General features: G+C 51.9%; 1 protein-coding gene across 1 annotated transcript in view; it reads left to right on the top strand.

The window, feature by feature from the left end:
- The window catches only part of LOC144597719 (serine/threonine-protein kinase PAK 4-like), a 47,405-nt gene extending 36,377 nt beyond the window's left edge, over positions 1 to 11,028 (top strand). The window contains exons 6-9 of the mRNA XM_078407250.1: positions 3,888 to 4,014; positions 7,385 to 7,510; positions 9,043 to 9,177; positions 10,873 to 11,028. Of these exons, the coding sequence (XP_078263376.1) occupies positions 3,888 to 4,014; positions 7,385 to 7,510; positions 9,043 to 9,177; positions 10,873 to 11,028 (544 nt within the window). The remainder of the gene's footprint in view (positions 1 to 3,887; positions 4,015 to 7,384; positions 7,511 to 9,042; positions 9,178 to 10,872) is intronic.
- The last annotated feature ends 10,345 nt before the right edge of the window (positions 11,029 to 21,373 follow it).

Raw genomic sequence — 21,373 nt, 5'->3', positions numbered from 1 at the left:
CTGTTTCCGTGCTGTAGTTGTTATATGGTTATATGGTTATATGCCAATAGACAATAGACAATAGGTGCAGGAGGAGGCCATTCGGCCCTTCGAGCCAGCACCGCCATTCAATGTGATCATGGCTGATCATTCTCAATCAGTAACCCGTTCCTGCCTTCTCCCCATACCCCCTAACTCCGCTATCCTTAAGAGCTCTATCTAGCTCTCTCTTGAATGCATTCAGAGAATTGGCCTCCACTGCCTTCTGAGGCAGAGAATTCCACAGATTCACAACTCTCTGACTGAAAAGGTTTTTCCTCATCTCCGTTCTAAATGGCCTACCCCTTATTCTTAAACTGTGGCCCCTTGTTCTGGACTCCCCCGACATTGGGAACATGTTTCCTGCCTCTAACGTGTCCAAACCCCCTTAATAATCTTATACGTTTCGATAAGATTAATAATGGATAATAATCTGCCTTCTGGTTTATTTCCGTTGAGTATGTAAAATGAGTGGAATGACTGCCAGGAATCTCACAGGCAGATTTGCCTGCCGTGGGTTGGGCTGTTTGTGTGGTGTAGACATTGTGCACCCTTCAGCAGCCCGGCAGCACCTTCAGTCAGCGTTTGACCAACGTCACAGACGTTTCTTACATCACCTCCTCGTCCCTGGGCTATCAGCTCCCGGACAGACAGGCTGTCACCCAGTGGCGCCCGCCAGCTCTCTAACAGCCCGGTAGCCGACCCTACCATTACCACGAACGCCATTGTCGATCCCAGAGAGGGCGGTTTGCAACAAGTTCATGCAAATGAAGGCGAGAAAAGAGTTGGACAGGCGGCATCTCTGGAGAGAAGGAATGCCTGACGCTTCGGGCCGAGCCTGATCCCTTCTCCCCACGGATGCTGCCTGTCCCGCTGAGTTACTCCAGCATTTTGTGTGTATCTCCGGTGTAAACCAGCACCTGCAGTTCCTTCAAGTCAAGTCAAGTTTATTTGTCACATACACATACACATAAACATACCCGATGTGCAGTGAAATGAAAGTGGCAATGCCTGCGGATTGTGCACAAAAAAGAATTACAGTTACAGCATATAAATTAAAGTTAATACAGAGAAGACAAAATGTAGTCCCTGGAGTTATAAAAGTTAACAGTCCTGATGGCCTGTGGGAAGAAACTCCGTCTCATCCTCTCTGTTTTCACAGCGTGACAGCGGAGGCGTTTGCCTGACCGTAGCAGCTGGAACAGTCCGTTACTGGGGTGGCAGGGGTCCCTCATGATCTTGCTTGCTCTCGATCTACACCTCCTGATGTATAGGTCCTGCAGGGGGACGAGTGTAGTTCCCATGGTGCGTTCAGCCGAACGCACTACTCTCTGCAGGGCCTTCCTGTCCTGGGCAGTGCTGTTCCCAAACCAGACTGTGATGTTGCCGGACAGGATGCTCTCTACAGCCCCAGAGTAGAAGCAATGAAAGATCCTCAGAGACACTCTGAATTTCCTCAGCTGTCTAAGGTGGTAAAGACACTGCTACACAGAAAAGAATTGTGATGGTTTTGTTGTTTTACTGGGCATTGTGAATATATTCTGCAAGGGAATGTTATTGTGAAGGTTTCTTATTTGAAAGGTACAACATGGAAATAGGTCCATTGACTGATCAAGTCTAAGCCCACCAATGATCATCTGTTTACACTCGTTCTATGTTAGCCCACTTTCACATCCACTGCCTACGCACCAGGGGCAAATTTCACAAGACAATTAACTTACACCCACTGCTGCAGGTGATACACATCTCGTCATTCCCTGTATTAAATCCACACGTCTTTGGGATGTGGGAGGACACTGGAAAACCCGGAGGAAAACCACGCGGTCACAGGGAGAATGTGCAAACTCCAAGCTCAGGGTTGAGGATCGAACCTGCCTCTTGGGCAACTGTGAGGCAGCAGCTCTACCAGCTGCACCACTGTGCTACCCCTCAACATGCTTTCCAGCAATTAAGGACCAAATTAAGGGCGAAGGCCACGCTCAGCGATAGGATCAACAAGCTCATCTGGAGGGCTGTCTCCGTCCTGGGGGGGGGGGAGTTGGATTCATGGGGGGTGGTCTTGGAGGGGAGGATGCTCCTCAAACTGCGGAGCATCCTGGACAACACAGCTCACCCCCTCCATGACACACTGGTCAACCTGAGGAGCCCTTCAGCAACAGACTGGTCCCACCAAGATGCAGCACAGAACGCCACAGGAGATCCTTCTACCCTGTGGCTATCAAACTGTACAAACATAGAAACATAGAAAATAGGTGCAGGAGTAGGCCATTCGGCCCTTCGAGCCTGTACGCACCGCCATTCAATAGGATCATGGCTGAACATCCAGCTCAGTATCCCGTACCTGCCTTCTCTCCATACCCCCTGATCCCTTTAGCCACAAGGGCCACATCTAACTCCCTCTTAAATATAGCCAATGAACTGGCCTCAACTACCTTCTGTGGCAGAGAATTCCACAGATTCACCACTCTCTGTGTGAAAAAAAACGTTCTCATCTCGGTCCTAAAAGACTTCCCCCTTATCCTTAAATTGTGACCCCTTGTTCTGGACTTCCCCAACATCGGGAACAATCTTCCTGCATCTAGCCTGTCCAACCCCTTAAGGATTTTGTAAGTGCTCCTCCCCCTTCTGTCGTGGGGTAGACTGACTCCTGACCCCCCCCCCTCCCCCTCCCCAATCTTGGCACATCCCCAATCCTTTCCACTCATCACTTTAATGTCACTTATCTTGTGCTTTATGACTGTCGGCAGATCAATTTCCCTCCTGGGATAAATAAAGTTCCATCGTATCGTATCGTATGTTTGCTAACGTTAGCATAAATATGTTGAACATCTACATAAGTATTGTATAGGGCCCTGGTGAGACCACATCTGGAGGATTGTGTGCAGTTTTGGTCATCTTAATTTGAGGAAGGACGTCCTTGCTATTGAGGCAGTGCAGCGTAGGTTCACCAGGTTAATCCCCGGGATGGCGGGACTGTCATATGAGGAAAGATTGCAAAGACTGGGCTTGTATTCACTGGAGTTTAGATGGATGAGAGGGGATCTTACAGGGACGTATAAAATTATAAAAGGACTAGACAAGCTAGATGCCAGAAGAATGTTCCCAATGTTGGGGGAGTCCAGAACCAGGGGCCACAGTCTAAGTATAAAGGGGAGGCCATTTAAAACTGAGGTGAGAAAAAACTTTTTCACCCAGAGAGTTGTGAATCTGTGGAATTCTCTGCCACAGAGGGCAGTGGAGGCCAATTCACTGGATGGATTTAAGAGAGAGTTAGATAGAGCTCTAGGAGCTAGTGGAGTCAAGGGATATGGGGAGAAGGCAGGCACGGGTTATTGATTGTGGATGATCAGCCATGATCACAATGAATGGCGGTGCTGGCTCAAAGGGCCGAATGACCTCCTCCTGCACCTATTGTCTATGTTTCTATGTAATGGGCAATGTAAGTGTATGACTGACCCTGTCGTAATCTCCCCTCAACACCGACACGCCCCTGTCTCCCTGCATCCACGTACAGGCGTCACTTTAACCTAATTACCCCATTCAGATTAGGAGGGAGAGATAGATCAGCCATGATTGAATGGCGGAGTAGACTTGATGGGCTGAATGGCCTAATTCTACTCCTATCACTTATGATCATTCATCCATAAGGGATCTCGCAATTCAGTCAACCTGGTTCTGACCAAAGGTCAGCAACCTGAAATAATAACTCCATCTCTCTCCACAGATACCGCCCAGCCTGCTGATTGTTGGCAGCGTTTTCTGTTCTTATTCCAGGCAACACAGCACATCCTGCGGCCTTCTGTCTACGGCTGATAATGCCACAGACCCTCACTGCCCTCTCATTTCTCTGCATTAAATCACTGGTACAGGTTGGATGAGCAGCAGATCGCCACCGTTTGCCTGTCCATATTGAAGGCGTTGGCCTACCTGCATTCCCAGGGTGTGATCCACAGGGACATCAAGAGCAACTCCATTCTGCTGGCACTTGATGGAACGGTAAGGACCAGCACTCTGGGCTGCTGCAGTGGCCAGACACAAAACGCTGGAGTAACTCAGCGGGACAGGCAGCATCTCTGGAGAGAAGGAATCTGTGGAATTCTCTGCCTCAGAAGGCAGTGGAGGCCAATTCTCTGAATAGACAATAGACAATAGACAATAGGTGCAGGAGGAGGCCATTCGGCCCTTCGAGCCAGCACCGCCATTCAATGTGATCGTGGCTGATCATTCTCAATCAGTACCCCGTTCCTGCCTTCTCCCCATACCCCGACTCCGCTATCCTTAAGAGCTCTATCCAGCTCTCTCGAATGCATTCAGAGAATTGGCCTCCACTGCCTTCTGAGGCAGAGAATTCCACAGATTCACAACTCTCTGACTGAAAAGGTTTTTCCTCATCTCAGTTCTAAATGGCCTACCCCTTATTCTTAAACTGTGGCCCCTGGTTCTGGTCTCCCCCAACATTGGGAACATGTTTCCTGCCTCTAACGTGTCCAACCCCCTAATAATCTTATACGTTTCGATAAGATCTCCTCTCATCCTTCTGAATGCATTCAAGAGAGAGCTAGATAGAGCTCTTAAGGATAGCGGAGTCAGAGGGTATGGGGAGAAGGCAGGAACGGGGTACTGATTGAGAATGATCAGCCATGATCACATTGAATGGCGATGCTGGCTCGAAGGGCCGAATGGCCTAATCCTGCACCTATTGTCTATTGTCTATTGAATGGGGGACGTTTCGGGTCTCGACCCTTCTTCAGACCCTGACCCCGGGTCTCGACCCGAAACGTCGCCCATTCCTTCTCTCCAGAGACGCTGCCTGTCCCGCTGAGTTACTCCAGCATTTTGTGTCTATCTTCGGTGTAAACCAGCACCTGCAGTTTCTTCCCGCACAGAACGCAATGGTCACTGTGTTAGTGGCAAGGTGAGGCACAGATCAGCAAGAGCCCACCCTCCAGTCTCCATAGAACATGGACCAGCATAGGAACAGATCCTTCTGCCCACCCTTAACAAGACCCTTAACAGCATTGATGTGCAGAGGGATCTTGGCGTTCAGGTTCATAGCTCGTTGAAGGTGGCAGCACAAGTAGATAGGGTGGTAAAGAAGGTTTAGAGATACAGCGCGGAAACAGGCCCCTTCGGCCCACCGGGTCCGCGCCGACCAGCGATCCCCGCACATTAACACTATCCTACACACACTAGGGACAATTTTTACATTTACCAAGTCAATTTACCTACATACCTGCGCGTCTTTGGAGTGTGGGAAGAAACTGAAGATCTCGGAGGTCACGGGGAGAACGTACAAACTCCGTACAGAGGGCGGAGTTACTCCAGCACTTTGTGTCTATCCTTGTATAAACCCTCACTCTCAACTCCTCAATCTCTCACTCCCATCCCCTCACTCCCATCCCCTCACTCCCATCCCCTCACTCTCTCACTCCCATCCCCTCACTCCCATCCCCTCACTCCCATCCCCTCACTCCCATCCCCTCACTCTCATCCCCTCACTCCCATCCCCTCACTCCCATCCCCTCACTCCCATCCCCTCACTCTCATCCCCTCACTCCCATCCCCTCACTCCCATCCCCTCACTCTCATCCCCTCACTCCCATCCCCTCACTCCCATCCCCTCACTCTCATCCCCTCACTCCCATCCCCTCACTCTCTCACTCTCATCCCCTCACTTCCATCCCCTCACTCCCATCCCCTCACTCTCTCACTCCCATCCCCTCACTCCCATCCCCTCACTCTCTCACTCCCATCCCCTCACTCCCAGCCCCTCACTCCCATCCCCTCACTCCCATCCCCTCACTCTCTCACTCCCATCCCCTCACTCCCATCCCCTCACTTCCATCCCCTCACTCCCATCCCCTCACTCCCATACCTTCACTCTCATCCCCTCACTCCCATCCCCTCACTCCCATCCCCTCACTCCCATCCCCTCACTCTCATCCCCTCACTCCCATCCCCTCACTCCCATCCCCTCACTCCCATCCCCTCACTCTCTCACTCCCATCTCCTCACTCCCATCTCCTCACTCCCATCTCCTCACTCCCATCTCCTCACTCCCATCCCCTCACTCCCATCCCCTCACTCTCTCACTCTCTCACTCCCATCCCCTCACTCCCATCCCCTCACCCTCATCCCCTCACTCCCATCCCCTCACTCCCATCCCCTCACTCCCATCCCCTCACTCCCATCTCCTCACTCCCATCCCCTCACTCCCATCCCCTCACTCCCATCCCCTCACTCCCATCCCCTCACTCCCATCTCCTCACTCCCATCCCCTCACTCCCATCCCCTCACTCCCATCTCCTCACTCCCATCTCCTCACTCCCATCCCCTCACTCCCATCCCCTCACTCCCATCCCCTCACTCCCATCCCCTCACTCTCTCACTCCCATCCCCTCACTCCCATCCCCTCACTCTCTCACTCCCATCCCCTCACTCCCATCCCCTCACTCTCTCACTCCCATCCCCTCACTCCCAGCCCCTCACTCCCATCCCCTCACTCCCATCCCCTCACTCCCATCCCCTCACTCTCTCACTCCCATCCCCTCACTCCCATCCCCTCACTTCCATCCCCTCACTCCCATCCCCTCACTCCCATACCTTCACTCTCATCCCCTCACTCCCATCCCCTCACTCCCATCCCCTCACTCCCATCCCCTCACTCCCATCCCCTCACTCTCTCACTCCCATCCCCTCACTCCCATCCCCTCACTCCCATCCCCTCACTCCCATCCCCTCACTCTCTCACTCTCTCACTCCCATCCCCTCACTCCCATCTCCTCACTCCCATCTCCTCACTCCCATCCCCTCACTCCCATCTCCTCACTCCCATCCCCTCACTCCCATCCCCTCACTCCCATCTCCTCACTCCCATCCCCTCACTCCCATCTCCTCACTCCCATCCCCTCACTCCCATCCCCTCACCCTCACTCCCATCTCCTCACTCCCATCCCCTCACTCCCATCCCCTCACTCCCATCCCCTCACTCCCATCCCCTCACTCCCATCTCCTCACTCCCATCCCCTCACTCCCATCCCCTCACTCCCATCCCCTCACCCTCACTCCCATCCCCTCACTCCCATCCCCTCACCCTCACTCCCATCTCCTCACTCTCATGTCCGCACTCTCTTGCCCTCCCTTGCATGTGCTCTCCTAACTCTTTTATAGAGTCATGGAGTCACAGTGATACAGTGTGGAAACAGGCCCTTCGGCCCAGCTTGCCCATACTGGCCAACGTCCCATCTACCCTAGTCCCACCTGCCTGCATATGGCCCCCTGTCCTATCCCTGTACCATTCCCCTGTCATCTACATCTGCTCTCACATTTCCTTGGGCTGGTTCTCATTCCACCTTTTCTCCCTCAGGTGAAGCTTTCAGATTTTGGATTCTGTGCGCAAGTGAGCGAGGAGATCCCGAGGCGGAGATCCTTGGTTGGAACACCCTACTGGATGGCTCCGGAGGTGATCGCCCGATTGCCCTATGGGCCAGAGGTACCCCTCGCTGTGTGCAGATGGCGATCAGGTGGCTGGTGATGTGCTCCAGGGGCTGGCGATCCTTCGTGGGCAGCGTAACTAGTGAGGGAGCGGGTTTCTCCGCCCACAAGGATGGGTTTCAGGATGGTCCTTCATCACTTCACGGACATCAGACCACCAGCTCTGACGGGATGGTGTGCTCCACATGTAAATGCAGAGAGGAGCCATTATTGGTTCCATAGTTTAGTTTATTGTCACGTGTACCGAGGTACAGCGAAAAGCTTTTGTTTAGATTTTGTTTAGATACAGCGCAGAAACAGGCCCTTCAGCCCACCGGGTCCGCGCCGCCCAGCGATCCCCGCACACTAACACTATCCTACACCCACTAGGGACAATTTTTACATTTGCCCAGCCAATTAACCTACAAACCTGCACGTCTTTGGAGTGTGGGAGGAAACCGAAGATCTCGGAGAAAACCCACGCAGGTCACGGGGAGAACGTACCAACTCCGTACAGACAGCGCCCGTAGTCAGGATCGAACCTAAGTCTCCGGCGCTGCATTCGCTGTAAGGCAGCAACTCTACCGCTGCGCCACCGTGCTATCCAGTCAGCGGAAAGGTGACTTTTGCGGCACGGTGGCGCAGCGGTAGAATTGCTGCCTCACAGCGAATGCAGCGCCGGAGACTCAGGTTCGATCCCGACTACGGGCCCCGTCTGTACGAAGTTTGTACGTTCTCCCCGTGACCTGCGTAGGTTTTCTCTGCGATCCCACACTCCAAAGACGTACAGGTATGTAGGTAAATTGGCTTGGTGTAAGTGTAAAATGTCCCCAGTGTGTGTAGGGTAGTGTTAATGCGAGGGGATCGCTGGTCGGTGCGGACTCGATGGGCCGAGGGGGCTGTTGAGGGCATGCAGCGTAGGTTTACAAGGTTAATTCCAGGAATGGCGGGACTGTCATATGTTGAAAGACTGGAGCGACTAAGCTTGTATACACTGGAATTTAGAAGGATGAGAGGGGATCTTATCGAAACGAATAAGATTATTAAGGGGTTGGACACGTTAGAGGCAGGAAACATGTTCCCAATGTTGGGGGAGTCCAGAACCAGGGGCCACAGTTTAAGAATAAGGGGTAGGCCATTTAGAACTGAGATGAGGAGAAACCTTTTCAGTCAGAGTTGTGAATCTGTGGAATTCTCTGCCCCAGAAGGCAGTGGAGGCCAATTCTCTGAATGCATTCAAGAGAGAGCTAGATAGAGCTCTTAAGGATAGCGGAGTCAGGGGGTATGGGGAGAGGGCAGGAACGGGGTACTGATTGAGAATGATCAGCCATGATCACATTGAATGGCGGTGCTGGCTCGAAGGGCCGAATGGCCTACTCCTGCACCTATTGTCTATTGTCTATTGACCAGTGTGGAGTCAGTCTGAGAGCCCCTTGCAGCAGGGAGACTCGTGGAGGGAGAACGTTTGAAGAAAGCACGGCCCTGTCCAGCGCCAGTCCACCGAGCGCTCAGACTGGGAGTGGGGCCTGAGATTGTCCCTTCACGTTTCAGGTGGATATCTGGTCTCTGGGGATTGTGGTGATGGAGATGGTTGACGGGGAACCGCCCTACTTCAGCGACCATCCTGTGGAAGCCATGAAAATGCTCCGAGACTACCCGCCTCCCAGGCTGAAGCTGGATCACCAGGTCAGTGCTCTCTCTGTCTGGGGTTGGAGCTTTGTCACAGCGGATGGAGCGGTTTCCGAGACTCCAAAGCCTAAAGACCAGGCCCGGGTCTGCTCGAGGGCTCGATCTCTGGCCTGAGATGGACAATCGTCAGGGCAGGCTGGATGTTCTCCGAAACGTTAGCAAGAGGACAACTGCTATCCTCAGGATTAAAGGAGTTTAGAAGGATGAGGGGGGGGGGGGGGGGGGGGGGGACATTGAAACTGACTAAGTAGTGTAAGGCTTGGATGGAGTGGATGTGGAGAGGATGTTTCCACTAGTGGGAGAGTCTAGGACTAGAGGTCCCAGTCTCAGAATTAATGCACGTTCCTTTAGGAAGGAGATGAGGAGGAATATCTTTAGTCAGAGGGTGGTGAATCCGTGGATTTTTTTTGCCACAGAAGGCTGTGGAGGCCAAGTCAATGGATATTTTTTAAGATGGAAATAAATGGGATCTTGATTAGTGCGTGTGTCAGGGGTTATGGGGCGAAGGCAGGAGAATGGGGTTAGGAGGGAGAGATAGATCAGCCATGATTGAATGGCAGAGTAGACGATGGGCGAATGGCCTAATTCTGCTCCTATCACTAATGAATTTATGAACTTACGCCGTTCCAATATACAATAGACAATAGGTGCAGGAGGAGGCCATTCGGCCCTTCGAGCCAGCACCGCCATTCAATGTGATCATGGCTGATCATTCTCAGTCAGTACCCCGTTCCTGCCTTCTCCCCATACCCCCTGACTCCGCTAACCTTAAGAGCTCTATCTAGCTCTCTCTTGAATGCATTCAGAGAATTGGCCTCCACTGCCTTCTGAGGCAGAGAATTCCACAGATTCACAACTCTCTGACTGAAAAAGTCTTTCCTGATCTCCGTTCTAAATGGCCTACCCCTTATTCTTAAACCGTGACCCCTTGTTCTGGACTCCCCCAACATTGGGAACACGTTTCCTGCCTCTAACGTGTCCAACCCCTTAATAATCTTATACGTTTCGATAAGATCCCCTCTCATCCTTCTAAATTCCAGTGTATACAAGCCTAGTCGCTCCAGTCTTTCAACATATGACAGTCCCGCCATTCCTGGAATTAACCTAGTGAACCTACGCTGCACGCCCTCAATAGCAAGAATATCCTTCCTCAAATTTGGAGACCAAAACTGCACACAGTACTCCAGGTGCGGTCTCACTAGGGCCCTGTACAACTGCAGAAGGACCTCTTTGCTCATATACTCAACTCCTCTTGTTATGAAGGCCAACATTCCATTGGCTTTCTTCACTGCCTGCTGTACCTGCATGCTTCCTTTCAGTGACTGATGCACTAGGACACCCAGATCTCGTTGTACGTCCCCTTTTCCAGACTCATGCACAAGCCGTTCCCTCGGCTTGAAGGATTAGACAAAGCTCAGGAAGGTCGTGGGATCATCAGACAGAGGGGAGAAGCAATACCTCGGCCACCTCTACGGAAGGAGCAGGTGGAGAGCACGGTTGGAGAGGTGTTGGGCGGTGCTGTGGGAGAGTGGGGCTGTGGATCAGAAGAGGTCCCAGCTGGTGGCCTGAAGGGTGGCAGAGAGGGAGAGGCTTGTGCACGGGTCTGTGAATGTAATCGATGTTCGAAACAGTTGGCCGAAGCAGTCGGGAATTACTTGATGGGAAAATTGATCGGAGGCTGTCCTGTTGCAGGTATCGCCGATCCTTCGGGATTTCCTGGGCCGGACACTGATCCATGAAGTGGCGCAAAGAGCCACATCAGTGGAGCTCCTGGCCCACCTCTTCCTGCTGCAGGCTGGGGCTTCCGACTGCATGGTGCCTCTGATCCAGCAGTGCAATGAGCGGTGACATGGTGGAGGAGCACAGGGTGGAGCTCCACGCTGCTGCCAACAGCTCGGGGCTTGGCCCTGAGACGGAGGAGCAAGCAGCCGAGCTCCCGGTCTTGGCCCTGAGACGGAGGAGCAAGCAGCCGAGCTCCCGGTCTTGGCCCTGAGACGGAGGAGCAAGCAGCCGAGCTCCCGGGCTTGGCCCTGAGACGGAGGAGCAAGCAGCCGTGAGCGGTGAGCATTCCCAGTTGCTCAGGGATTCCACATCTCGCTTGGGATGAGAGCGGGCAAGAGAAACGTGTCGCACAGGCTGGGAGAGGAAGGGTGAATCTCCTGGACCTTCCTGAGCTTTGCCCGCGTGGGATGCAGTGAAGGACCGTCTCACCCCAGACATGCAGTGCAATGCAAGGCAGCGGAGACCACCAGCTGACGGGACAGTTGCAACCACACCGCCTGACCCTCGCTGGAGGGACTCTCATTGCCAGTATCCGGTTGCAGTGGACAGGGCCGATGCTCTGGAAATGAACGCTCTTTGGGGACTGATGATCTTGGAACTGTCTGTTTGAGGTAGACACCAATACTTGGAGGTGTCGACAGAGACGGTGATTATCACTGGGGCACAGCACCACTGGCACTGGGGCACAGCTCGACTGGCGCTTTCACTGGGGGACTGCACCACTGTCACTGTCACTGGCATCACTGGCACTGACTTCCACTGGGGGACAGCACCACTGGCACTATCACTGGCATTGTCACTGGGATACAGCACCGCTGGCACAGACTGTCACTGGGGGACGGCACCACTGGCACTGTCACCAGCACTGTCACTGGGATACAGCACCACTGGCACTGTCACTGGCATACAGCACCATTGGGACTGTCACTGGCATACAGCACCATTGGGACTGTCACTGGGATATGGTGCCACTGGGGCTGTCAATGGGGATGGTACCACTGGCACTGGGGCATGGCACCACTGGCACTGTCACTGTCACTGGGATACAGCACCACTGGCACTGACTGTCACTGGGGGATGGCACCACTGGCACTGTCACCGGCATTGGGGCATGGCACCACTGGGACTGTCACTGGGATACAGCACCACTGGCACTGGCACTGGCACTGGGACTGTCACTGGGATACAGCACCACTGGCACTGGGACTGTCACTGGCATACAGCACCATTGGGACTGTCACTGGCATACAGCACCATTGGGACTGTCACTGGGATATGGTGCCACTGGGGCTGTCAATGGGGATGGTACCACTGGCACTGGGGCATGGCACCACTGGCACTGTCACTGTCACTGGGATACAGCACCACTGGCACTGACTGTCACTGGGGGATGGCACCACTGGCACTGTCACCGGCATTGGGGCATGGCACCACTGGGACTGTCACTGGGATACAGCACCACTGGCACTGGGACTGTCACTGGGATACAGCACCACTGGCACTGGGACTGTCACGGATACAGCACCACTGGGGCTCAGACCTCTGGACATTGTTAAGAGCTTTGCCGCAAATATCATCTTTCCAATAATAAATTGTGTATTTAATTAAATTGCTGACAAACCCTTGCGGTTTTCCTTTGATGTTGGTCGCATTACTGCCCTCTCATAAAGATGGATGTTGGTTTATCATGAATTTCTTGTTTGTTTGCTGCCTCACTGCTGAAGAAGGGTCTTGACCCGAAACGTCACACGTCCCTTCTCTCCAGAGATGCTGCCTGACCCGCTGGGTATCTCCAGCGTTTTGTGTCCCACCGCTTCAGAATCCTGGGTTGGCCATGGACCTCGGGTGTTGCCTGTGTGAAGTTTGCCATTTTGCCCCGTGACCGCAAGGATTTCCCCCCATGTACTCCTCTTTCCCTTCCACATCTCAAAGCCGTGCGGATTAGTGGGCTAATCAGCCACTGCAAATTCTACCCCCCAGAGTGTGGGTGAGAGGGGTAGAATCAGGGTACAGTTGATAGGAATGTGGGGAGAATAAAATAAAAACTTGGGCAGCTTACACCCCAGCAGGATGAACATTGACTTCTCTAACTTCAAGTAATCCTTGCTTTCCCTCTCTCTCCATCTCTCCCCTTCCCAGTTCTCCGACCAGTCTTACTATCTCCTACTACATTTTATCTCTGTTTGCTTTGTTGTCACCTTCTCCCAGCGAACAATGATCTATTCTACATTTTCCTTGATCTCCATTCTCTTTGCCCTGTTTTCACATCCATCCATCCATCCATCCATCCATCCATCCATCCATCCATCCATCCATCCATCCATCCATCCATCCATCCATCCATCCATCCATGCCATTCGACCCTTCGAGCCAGCACCGCCATTCAATGTGATCATGGCTGATCATTCTCAGTCAGTACCCCGTTCCTGCCTTCTCCCCATACCCCCTGACTCCGCTATCCTTAAGAGCTCTATCTAGCTCTCTCTTGAATGCATTCAGAGAATTGGCCTCCACTGCCTTCTGAGGCAGAGAATTCCACAGATTCACAACTCTCTGACTGAAAAAGTTTTTCCTCATCTCCGTTCTAAACGGCCTACCCCTTATTCTTAAACTGTGGCCCCTGGTTCTGGACTCCCCCAACATTGGGAACATGTTTCCTGCCTCTAACATGTCCAACCCCTTAATAATCTTATATGTTTCAATAAGATCTCCTCTCATCCTTCTAAATTCCAGTGTATACAAGACTATCTATCTATCTATCTATCTATCTATCTATCTATCTATCTATCTATCTATCTATCTATCTATCTATCTATCTATCTATCTATCTATCTATCTATCTATCTATCTATCTATCTATCTATCTATCTATCTATCTATCTATCTATCTATCTGTCCGTCCGTCCGTCCGTCCGTCCGTCCGTCCGTCCGTCCGTCCGTCCGTCCGTCCGTCCGTCCGTCCGTCCGTCCGTCCGTCCGTCCGTCCGTCCGTCCGTCCGTCCGTCCGTCCGTCCTCCCCCTGACGTCAGTCTGAAGAAGGGTCTGAACCCGAAACGTTGCCCATTCCTTCTCTCCAGGGATGCTGCCTGTCCCGCTGAGTTACTCCAGCATTTTGTGTCTGTCTTCAGAATAAAATAAATGTGTGTAAATGGGTGGCTGATGGTTAGTGTGGAATGAGTGATCTTACAGTCTCAATGAATCTGTGAGAAGCAAGGGGGCGGCACGTTGGCGCAGCGGCAGAGAGACCTTGGAGTGCGGGCACATACTTTCATAAAAGTGGTGACCCAGCGGGCAAGGTGCTGCAGAAGACGTTTGGCCCGTTGGCCTTCATTGGTCATAGTTTTGAGTTCAGGAGTGACACGCCATGTTCCATTTCTCCAAGGTGTTGGTAAGACCATATTTGTAGTGTTCTGTACAATTGTGGTTGCCCTGCAGTAGGAAGTATGTCTTTAAACTGGAAAGAGTGCAAATGAGATTTACAAATATGTTGTCGCCATGCCTGAAGGATCTGGGTTGTAAGAAAATGCTGGATAGGTTAGGACTTCTTTTATCTGGAGTTTAGGAGGTTGAGGGGTGATCTTATAGGTGTTTATAAAATGACAAGGGGCTTAGATAAGGTGAATAGTCACAGTCTTTACCTCAGGTTAGAGATGTCTAAAAACTAGAGGGCACAGATTAGCCCCTCTCACATTAAACCTATGCCCTCTAGTATTTGACTAGACCAAGTAGACCCATTGGGCCCAAACCTCTCCTGCATTGGTGCAGCACCCTCTACTCCCACCCCCTTCCCTCCCCCTCCCCGCCCCCCCCTCATCTCCTCCCCCCTGCCCCCTTTCCCATCCCCCTTTCCCTCCCCCTTCCGCTTCCCCTCCCCCTTCCCCTCCCCTTCTCCCCCCCTCATCCCCTCCGCTCCTCCCCTCCTCCCCATCCCTCTCCCTCCCCCCTTCCCCTCCCCCCTCCCCTTCCCCATCCCCATCCCCTCCCTCCCCCACTCCACCCCCCTTATCCCCCTTCCTCCCCCCTCCCTCCCCCTCCCTCAGAGATAGATTTAAACCTTAAAATGTGAATAACTTAAAAAATATAACACCGATTTCAATGAAACTGGTTCCATTAGCACCAAAGGGACGACGGTGAGTAAGGTGGGCCTGAGATTGTCACGCTATCGTGTACCGTTTTGGCTGTAGTTCAGGAACAAACAAACAAACAAACGAGAGTTTTAGTATATGGATGTTTGCAACCGAGGAAAAAGACGCTGACTGTCTAACCTACCTATGCCTCTCATGATTTTATGTGCTTCTAAAAGGGATCTTCCCGCAACCCAGAGAAAAACTCCAGGTCTGTCCAACTTTGCCCTGCAGCTAACACCCTCTAATCCAGGCATCATCCTGGTAAACCTCCTTTTCAAAGCCTCCGCAACCTTCCTATAAGGGGGTGGCCAGAACTGCCCGCAATACTCCAAATGCAGCCGGACCAAAGTTTTATAAAGCTGCATCATGACTTCCTGACTCTTGTACTCAATTCCTCGACCTATGAAAGCAAGCGTACCATATGCCTTCTTTACCACTCTCCCTGCTTGCGTTGCCAGTATCAGGGAGTTATGAACTTGGACCCCAAGATACCTTCTGTACATCAATGTTAAGGTCCATGGAGATCTTATCGAAACGTATAAGATTATTAAGGGGTTGGTCACGTGAGAGGCAGGAAACATGTTCCCAATGTTGGGAAATAAACCGGAAATAAACCTGAAGGCAGATTCTTATCGATTATTAATCTTATCGAAACGTATAAGATTATTAAGGGGTTTGGACACGTTAGAGGCAGGAAACATGTTCCCAATGTTGGGGGAGTCCAGAACAAGGGGCCACAGTTTAAGAATAAGGGGTGGGCCATTTAGAACTGAGATGAGGAAAAACTTTTCCTGTCAGAGAGTTGTGAATCTGTGGAATTCTCTGCCTCAAAAGGCAGTGGAGGCCAATTCTCTGAATGCATTCAAGAGAGAGCTAGATAGAGCTCTTAAGGATAGTGGAGTCAGAGGGTATGGGGAGAAGGCAGGAACGGGGTACTGATTGAGTATGATCAGCCATGATCACATTGAATGGCGGTGCTGGCTCGAAGGGCAGAATGGCCTCCTCCTGCGTCTATTGTCTGTTGTCTATAACTCCACTGGTCACAGACCTCCAGACTGAAGATTGCCCTTTCTCCACAGTCTCCTGTCTTCTGTCAGTAAACCAGTTCCAAATCCATGCGATCAAGTCGCTGTTAAGGCTGTGCATCTTGATCTTCCGGATCAACTTTATCAAATGCCTCATTAAAATCCATGTAGACAACATCTACTGCCCTCCCTTATCCATCACTTTCATCATGCACCTTTCTTATATTGAATCATCTGCCCTCTACTCTCTTATTCCACATGTAGGGTCCCAAACCCCAAACATCATCTGTCGATACCCCTCCACAGCTGCTTCCTGAGCCGCCAACTTCCTCCAGCAACACAGTTTTTTCCTCTGGAATATTGTTACTTTTCCTGCCTCCACCACATCCTCTGGCAGTCCATGGGAGATTCCTCGTCACCCTCTGTGGGATAAAAAAAAATACCCCTCAGATCCCCTTTAAATCTGCTCCCTCTCGCCTTAAACCAACGCCCTCTAGTTTTTGATATTGCTTCCAATGGGAAAAGATTCTGGTGATCCACCCCATCTATACTTCTCATTATTTTATATATGAATATGTACAATGAAACAGTAGTTAGATCAGAAGCCCAAATTCTCTCCGTGGGCAGTCTACTTTAGTTTAGTTTAGAGATGCCGCGTGGAAACAGGCCCTTCGGCCCACTGAGTCCGCACCGACCAGCGATCCCCGCACACTAACACTATCCTACACCCACTAGGGACAATTTCTACATTTATACCCAGCCAATTAGCCTACAAACCTGCACGTCTTTGGAGTGTGGGAGGAAACCGAAGATCTCGGAGAAAACCCAGGCAGGTCACGGGGAGAACGTACAAACTCCGTACAGACAGCGCCCGTAGTCGGGATCGAACGCGGGTCTCTGGCGCTGAATGTGCTGTAAGGCAGCAACTCTGCCGCTGTGCCACCATGACCGCCCCAGTCCTGCAGCATAATGAAGGGGCAAATATCAGGGCTCCAAACCCCTCACGGCACCATGACTGAGCCAGTGACTGGGTCGTCTAGTTAAAGCACACAGTCATAGAGTGATACAGTGTGGAAACAGGCCCTTCGGCCCAACTCGCCCACACCAGCCACGAATCTCCCAGTTACCCCAGTCCCACTTGCCTGCGCTTGGCCCATTTCCCTCCAAACCTGTCCTATCCATGTACCTTTCCAACTGTTTCTTAAATGATGGGATAGTCCCAGCCTCAACTACCTCCTCTGGCAGCTTGTTCCATGCACCCACCACCCTCTGTGTGAAAAAGTTACCCCTCGGATTCCTATTAAATCTTTTCCCCTTCACCTTGAACCTATGTCCTCTGGTCCTCGATTCCCCGACTCTGGGTAAAAGACTCTGCATCTACCCGATCTATTCCTCTCATGATTGTGTACGCCTCTATAAGATCTCCCCTCATCCTCCTGCGCTCCATGGAATAGAGACCCGTCCTACTCAACCTCTCCCTATAGCTCACACCCTCTAGTCCTGGCAACATCCTGGTACTTGAAGAACTTAATGCCCTCTAGTTCCTGATGAACGCCTGTGGGATTTACCGCTGTTGGAAAGACATCACAGCTGCAGTCAGAGCTGACAAAGTGATTTGAGTTGTTCTTTGGAGGCTTATTTACATATTGCAATATGTTTGTTTCTATCAAGATATATACAAAACACAAATTCAAATTAATAGGTCGCCATCTTTGGCCGGTCCCAGCGGCAGTCGTGGGTGCGAGAGGCGAGCAAGAGGCCAGAGGACACCACGTGCTCTGTCTCCAGGGACACCCGGCCTGGGACACATCAGCGGTGGTCGGCTCAGGTGCAATCTCACCAGCTCGCTGTCTGGACCTTGGCCAGGCCCAGGAGCGGTGGCTAAGGGTTCCCCTGGCCCACTTACCACCTCCAAGTGTTCCCTCAGCCTGACAGCGCCAGTTGGACAAAGCACCCCCTGAGACAGGCGCAAAACGCTGGGGTAACTCAGCGGGCCAGGCAGCATCTCTGGAGAGAAGGGATGGGTGAATTCAGAAGGCTCTCGACCCGAAACGTCACCCGTTCCTTCTCTCCGGAGACGCTGCCTGTCCCGCTGAGTTACCCCAGCATTGTTGTGTCTGCCTTCGATGTAAACCAGCATCTGCAGTTCCTTCCTACAAACCTCCCTGATTCGTAGTTGGATCATAAAACGTACTTGGAGGTGTTTGACCTCCAGCGATACTGTTCACGGCAGCACATGCAACAGACACACTAATGCACTGAAGTTCAAAACACTCTCGGGGCGGATCATAAAAATATAGCATTTGCCTCTTGCATTACAGAGTGGCCGGTTACGCCACGTCTAAATCTGTAAATAATCTAAACGTCTAAATCGGTAGTACGGGAAACGGCGGTGACGAGGAACGTAAATCGGTGGTCTGACCATTCGGAGGCCATGCTGCAAGATGCACTGAGCGATGTCGACTGGAACATGTTCCAAGCAAAGTTCCAGAGACAATAGACAATAGGTGCAGGAGGAGGCCATTCGGCCCTTCGAACCAGCACCGCCATTCAATGTGATCATGGCTGATCATTCTCAATCAGTACCCCGTTCCTGCCTTCTCCCCATACTCCCTGACTCCGCTATCCTTAAGAGCTCTATCTAGCTCTCTCTTGAATGTATTCAGAGAATTGGCCTCCACTGCCTTCTGAGGCAGAGAATTCCACAGATTCACAACTCTCTGACTGAAAAAGTTTTTCCTCATCTCCGTTCTAAATGTCCTACCCCTTATTCTTAAACTGTGGCCCCTGGTTCTGGACTCCCCCAACATTGGGAACATGTTTCCTGCCTCTAACGTGTCCAACCCCTTAATAATCTTATACGTTTCGATCAGATCTCCTCTCATCCTTCTAAATTCCAGTGTATACAAGCCCAGTCGCTCCAGTCTTTCAACATATGACAGTCCCGCCATTCCGGGAATTAACCTAGTAAACCTACGCTGCACGCCCTCAATAGCAAGAATATCCTTCCTCAAATTTGGAGACCAAAACTGCACACAGTACTCCAGGTGTGGACGTCAGTGAGAAGTGGTTACGGACTTCATTGCCACAAGAGCCGATAACATCGTCCCCAAGGCAAGGGTCAGTATCTTCCCTAACCAAAACCCCTGGGTGGTCTATTCGCGTTGCCTTGAATGCTCGCACCGCTGCTTACAACTCCGGCCTGGTATCCGGCAACATGGACGACTACAAGGTAGAGTCCTACCAACTGCGAAGGGCAGTGAAGGATGCAAAAAGGAGGTACCGGGACAGGATGGAGACGCAGATGGAGCAGCAGGACACCAGGCACCTTTGGCCGGGGCTACGGACTATAACTAACTACCAGTGCAGCCCCCCCTCAACCGGAAGTGCCGGCTCCTCCTTAGCTGATGACCTGAACTCCTTCCACCGCACGGTTGGAGACGGGCAACATCACCCCTAGCTCGCCGTCTAAAAACAACACCGCCGGGGCGCTGGCTAGTGAGGCTGGAGGGGGATCCACCGCCGGGGATGTGCACACATTCTCGGTGTCCGAGCATGAGGTGAGGTGGGCTCTGACGCGTGTGAACACGAGGAAAGCTGGAGGCCCAGATGGTATATCTGGGCGAGTACTAAAGTCTTGTGCTACTCAGCTTGCTCCAGTGCTCACCACAATATTCAACCTCTCCTTGGCAAAGTCCGTGGTCCCTGCATGCTTCAAAAGATCCATCATCGTACCGGTGCCAAAGAATGCCTCTCCAGCGTGTTTAAATGACTACCGACCGGTGGCCCTCACCTCGGTTGTCATGAAATGCTTCGAGAGGCTAATCAAGAACCACATCTGTGCCCTCCTTCCTCGCAACATGGACCCACTACAGTTCGCATACCGTCCGAACAGGTCCACGGATGATGGGGTCTCCCAGGTTCTACACACCGCTCTCTCTCATCTGGACAGTCAGGGGGGCTATGTGAGGATGCTGTTCATTGACTTTAGTTCAGCATTCAACACAATAGTCCCCAGCAGACTGGCTGAGAAGCTGCTGGAACTGGGGCTTAGCACCCCTCTGTGTGCATGGGTCCTGGACTTTCTCACCGCCAGGCCCCAAGTGGTCAGGATGGGGGAACACACATCTAGCTCCCTCACCCTGAACATAGGATCCCCCCAGGGTTGCGTCCTTAGCCCCCTACTGTACTCCCTGTACACACATGACTGTGGGGCCAGGTTCAGCTCAAACTCCATCATCAAGTTTGCTGATGACACTGTGGTGGTGGGCCGGATCTCCAACAACGATGAGAATGCTTACCGGGAGGAGGTGGCTGATCTGGCACTCTGGTGTCAGGACAATAGCCTCCTCTTGAATGTCACTAAAACAAAGGAGCTGATTGTGGACTTCAGAAGGGTTCAACATCCGAGGACGTACACGCCACTCGAGATAAATGGGTCTATTGTGGATAGGGTGAGCAGTTTCAAATACTTGGGAGTCCGCATCACAGAGGATCTGACGTGGGCAACGCACATTGCCGTACTGGTGGGTAAGGCAAGGCAGTGCCTTTACCACCTCAGACAGCTGAGGAAATTCAGAGTCTCTCTGAGGATCCTTCATTGCTTCTACTCTGGGGCTGTAGAGAGCATCCTGTCCGGCAACATCACAGTCTAGTTTGGGAACAGCTCTGCCCAGGACAGGATGGCCCCGCAGAGAGTAGTGCGTTCGGCAGAACGCACCATGGGAACTACACTCGTCCCCCTGCAGGACCTATACATCAGGAGGTGCAGATCCAGAGCAAGCAAGATCATGAGGGACCCCTACCACCCCAGTAACGGACTGTTCCAGATGCTACGGTCAGGCAAACGCCTCCGCTGTCACGCTGTGAAAACAGAGAGGATGAGACGGAGTTTCTTCCCTCAGGCCATCAGGACTGTTAACTCTCATTTCACCAGGAACTAAATTTAATTTACTGTATTTTTTGTGTTAACATTTTTTCTTTCTATTCTGTTTTGTAGTTTTAGCACAATCCGCAGGCTTTGCCACTTTCATTTCACTGCACATCTTGTATAAGTTTGTGACAAATAGACTTGACTTGACCTTGAAGCAGTGAGAGTGGGTCGACTGGGTTGTGCAGCTGTGAACACACCTTTTCCATTTGCCTATGTGTGTGTTTCAGAGCGCCTTCTGTTTACATTTGCATGTTGCTTTGCATGTTGCTGGCGTTCATTTGACTTGGAGGTGGAGAGCTGGCTATAAATATGATTGTTTTGTTTTT

Source organism: Rhinoraja longicauda, chromosome 10 (assembly GCF_053455715.1).
Source record: "Rhinoraja longicauda isolate Sanriku21f chromosome 10, sRhiLon1.1, whole genome shotgun sequence".
In the NCBI taxonomy this organism is placed as follows: domain Eukaryota; kingdom Metazoa; phylum Chordata; class Chondrichthyes; order Rajiformes; family Arhynchobatidae; genus Rhinoraja; species Rhinoraja longicauda.
Note: the sequence above shows the minus strand (reverse complement) of the source record. Positions and strands in the feature narration are given on the sequence as shown.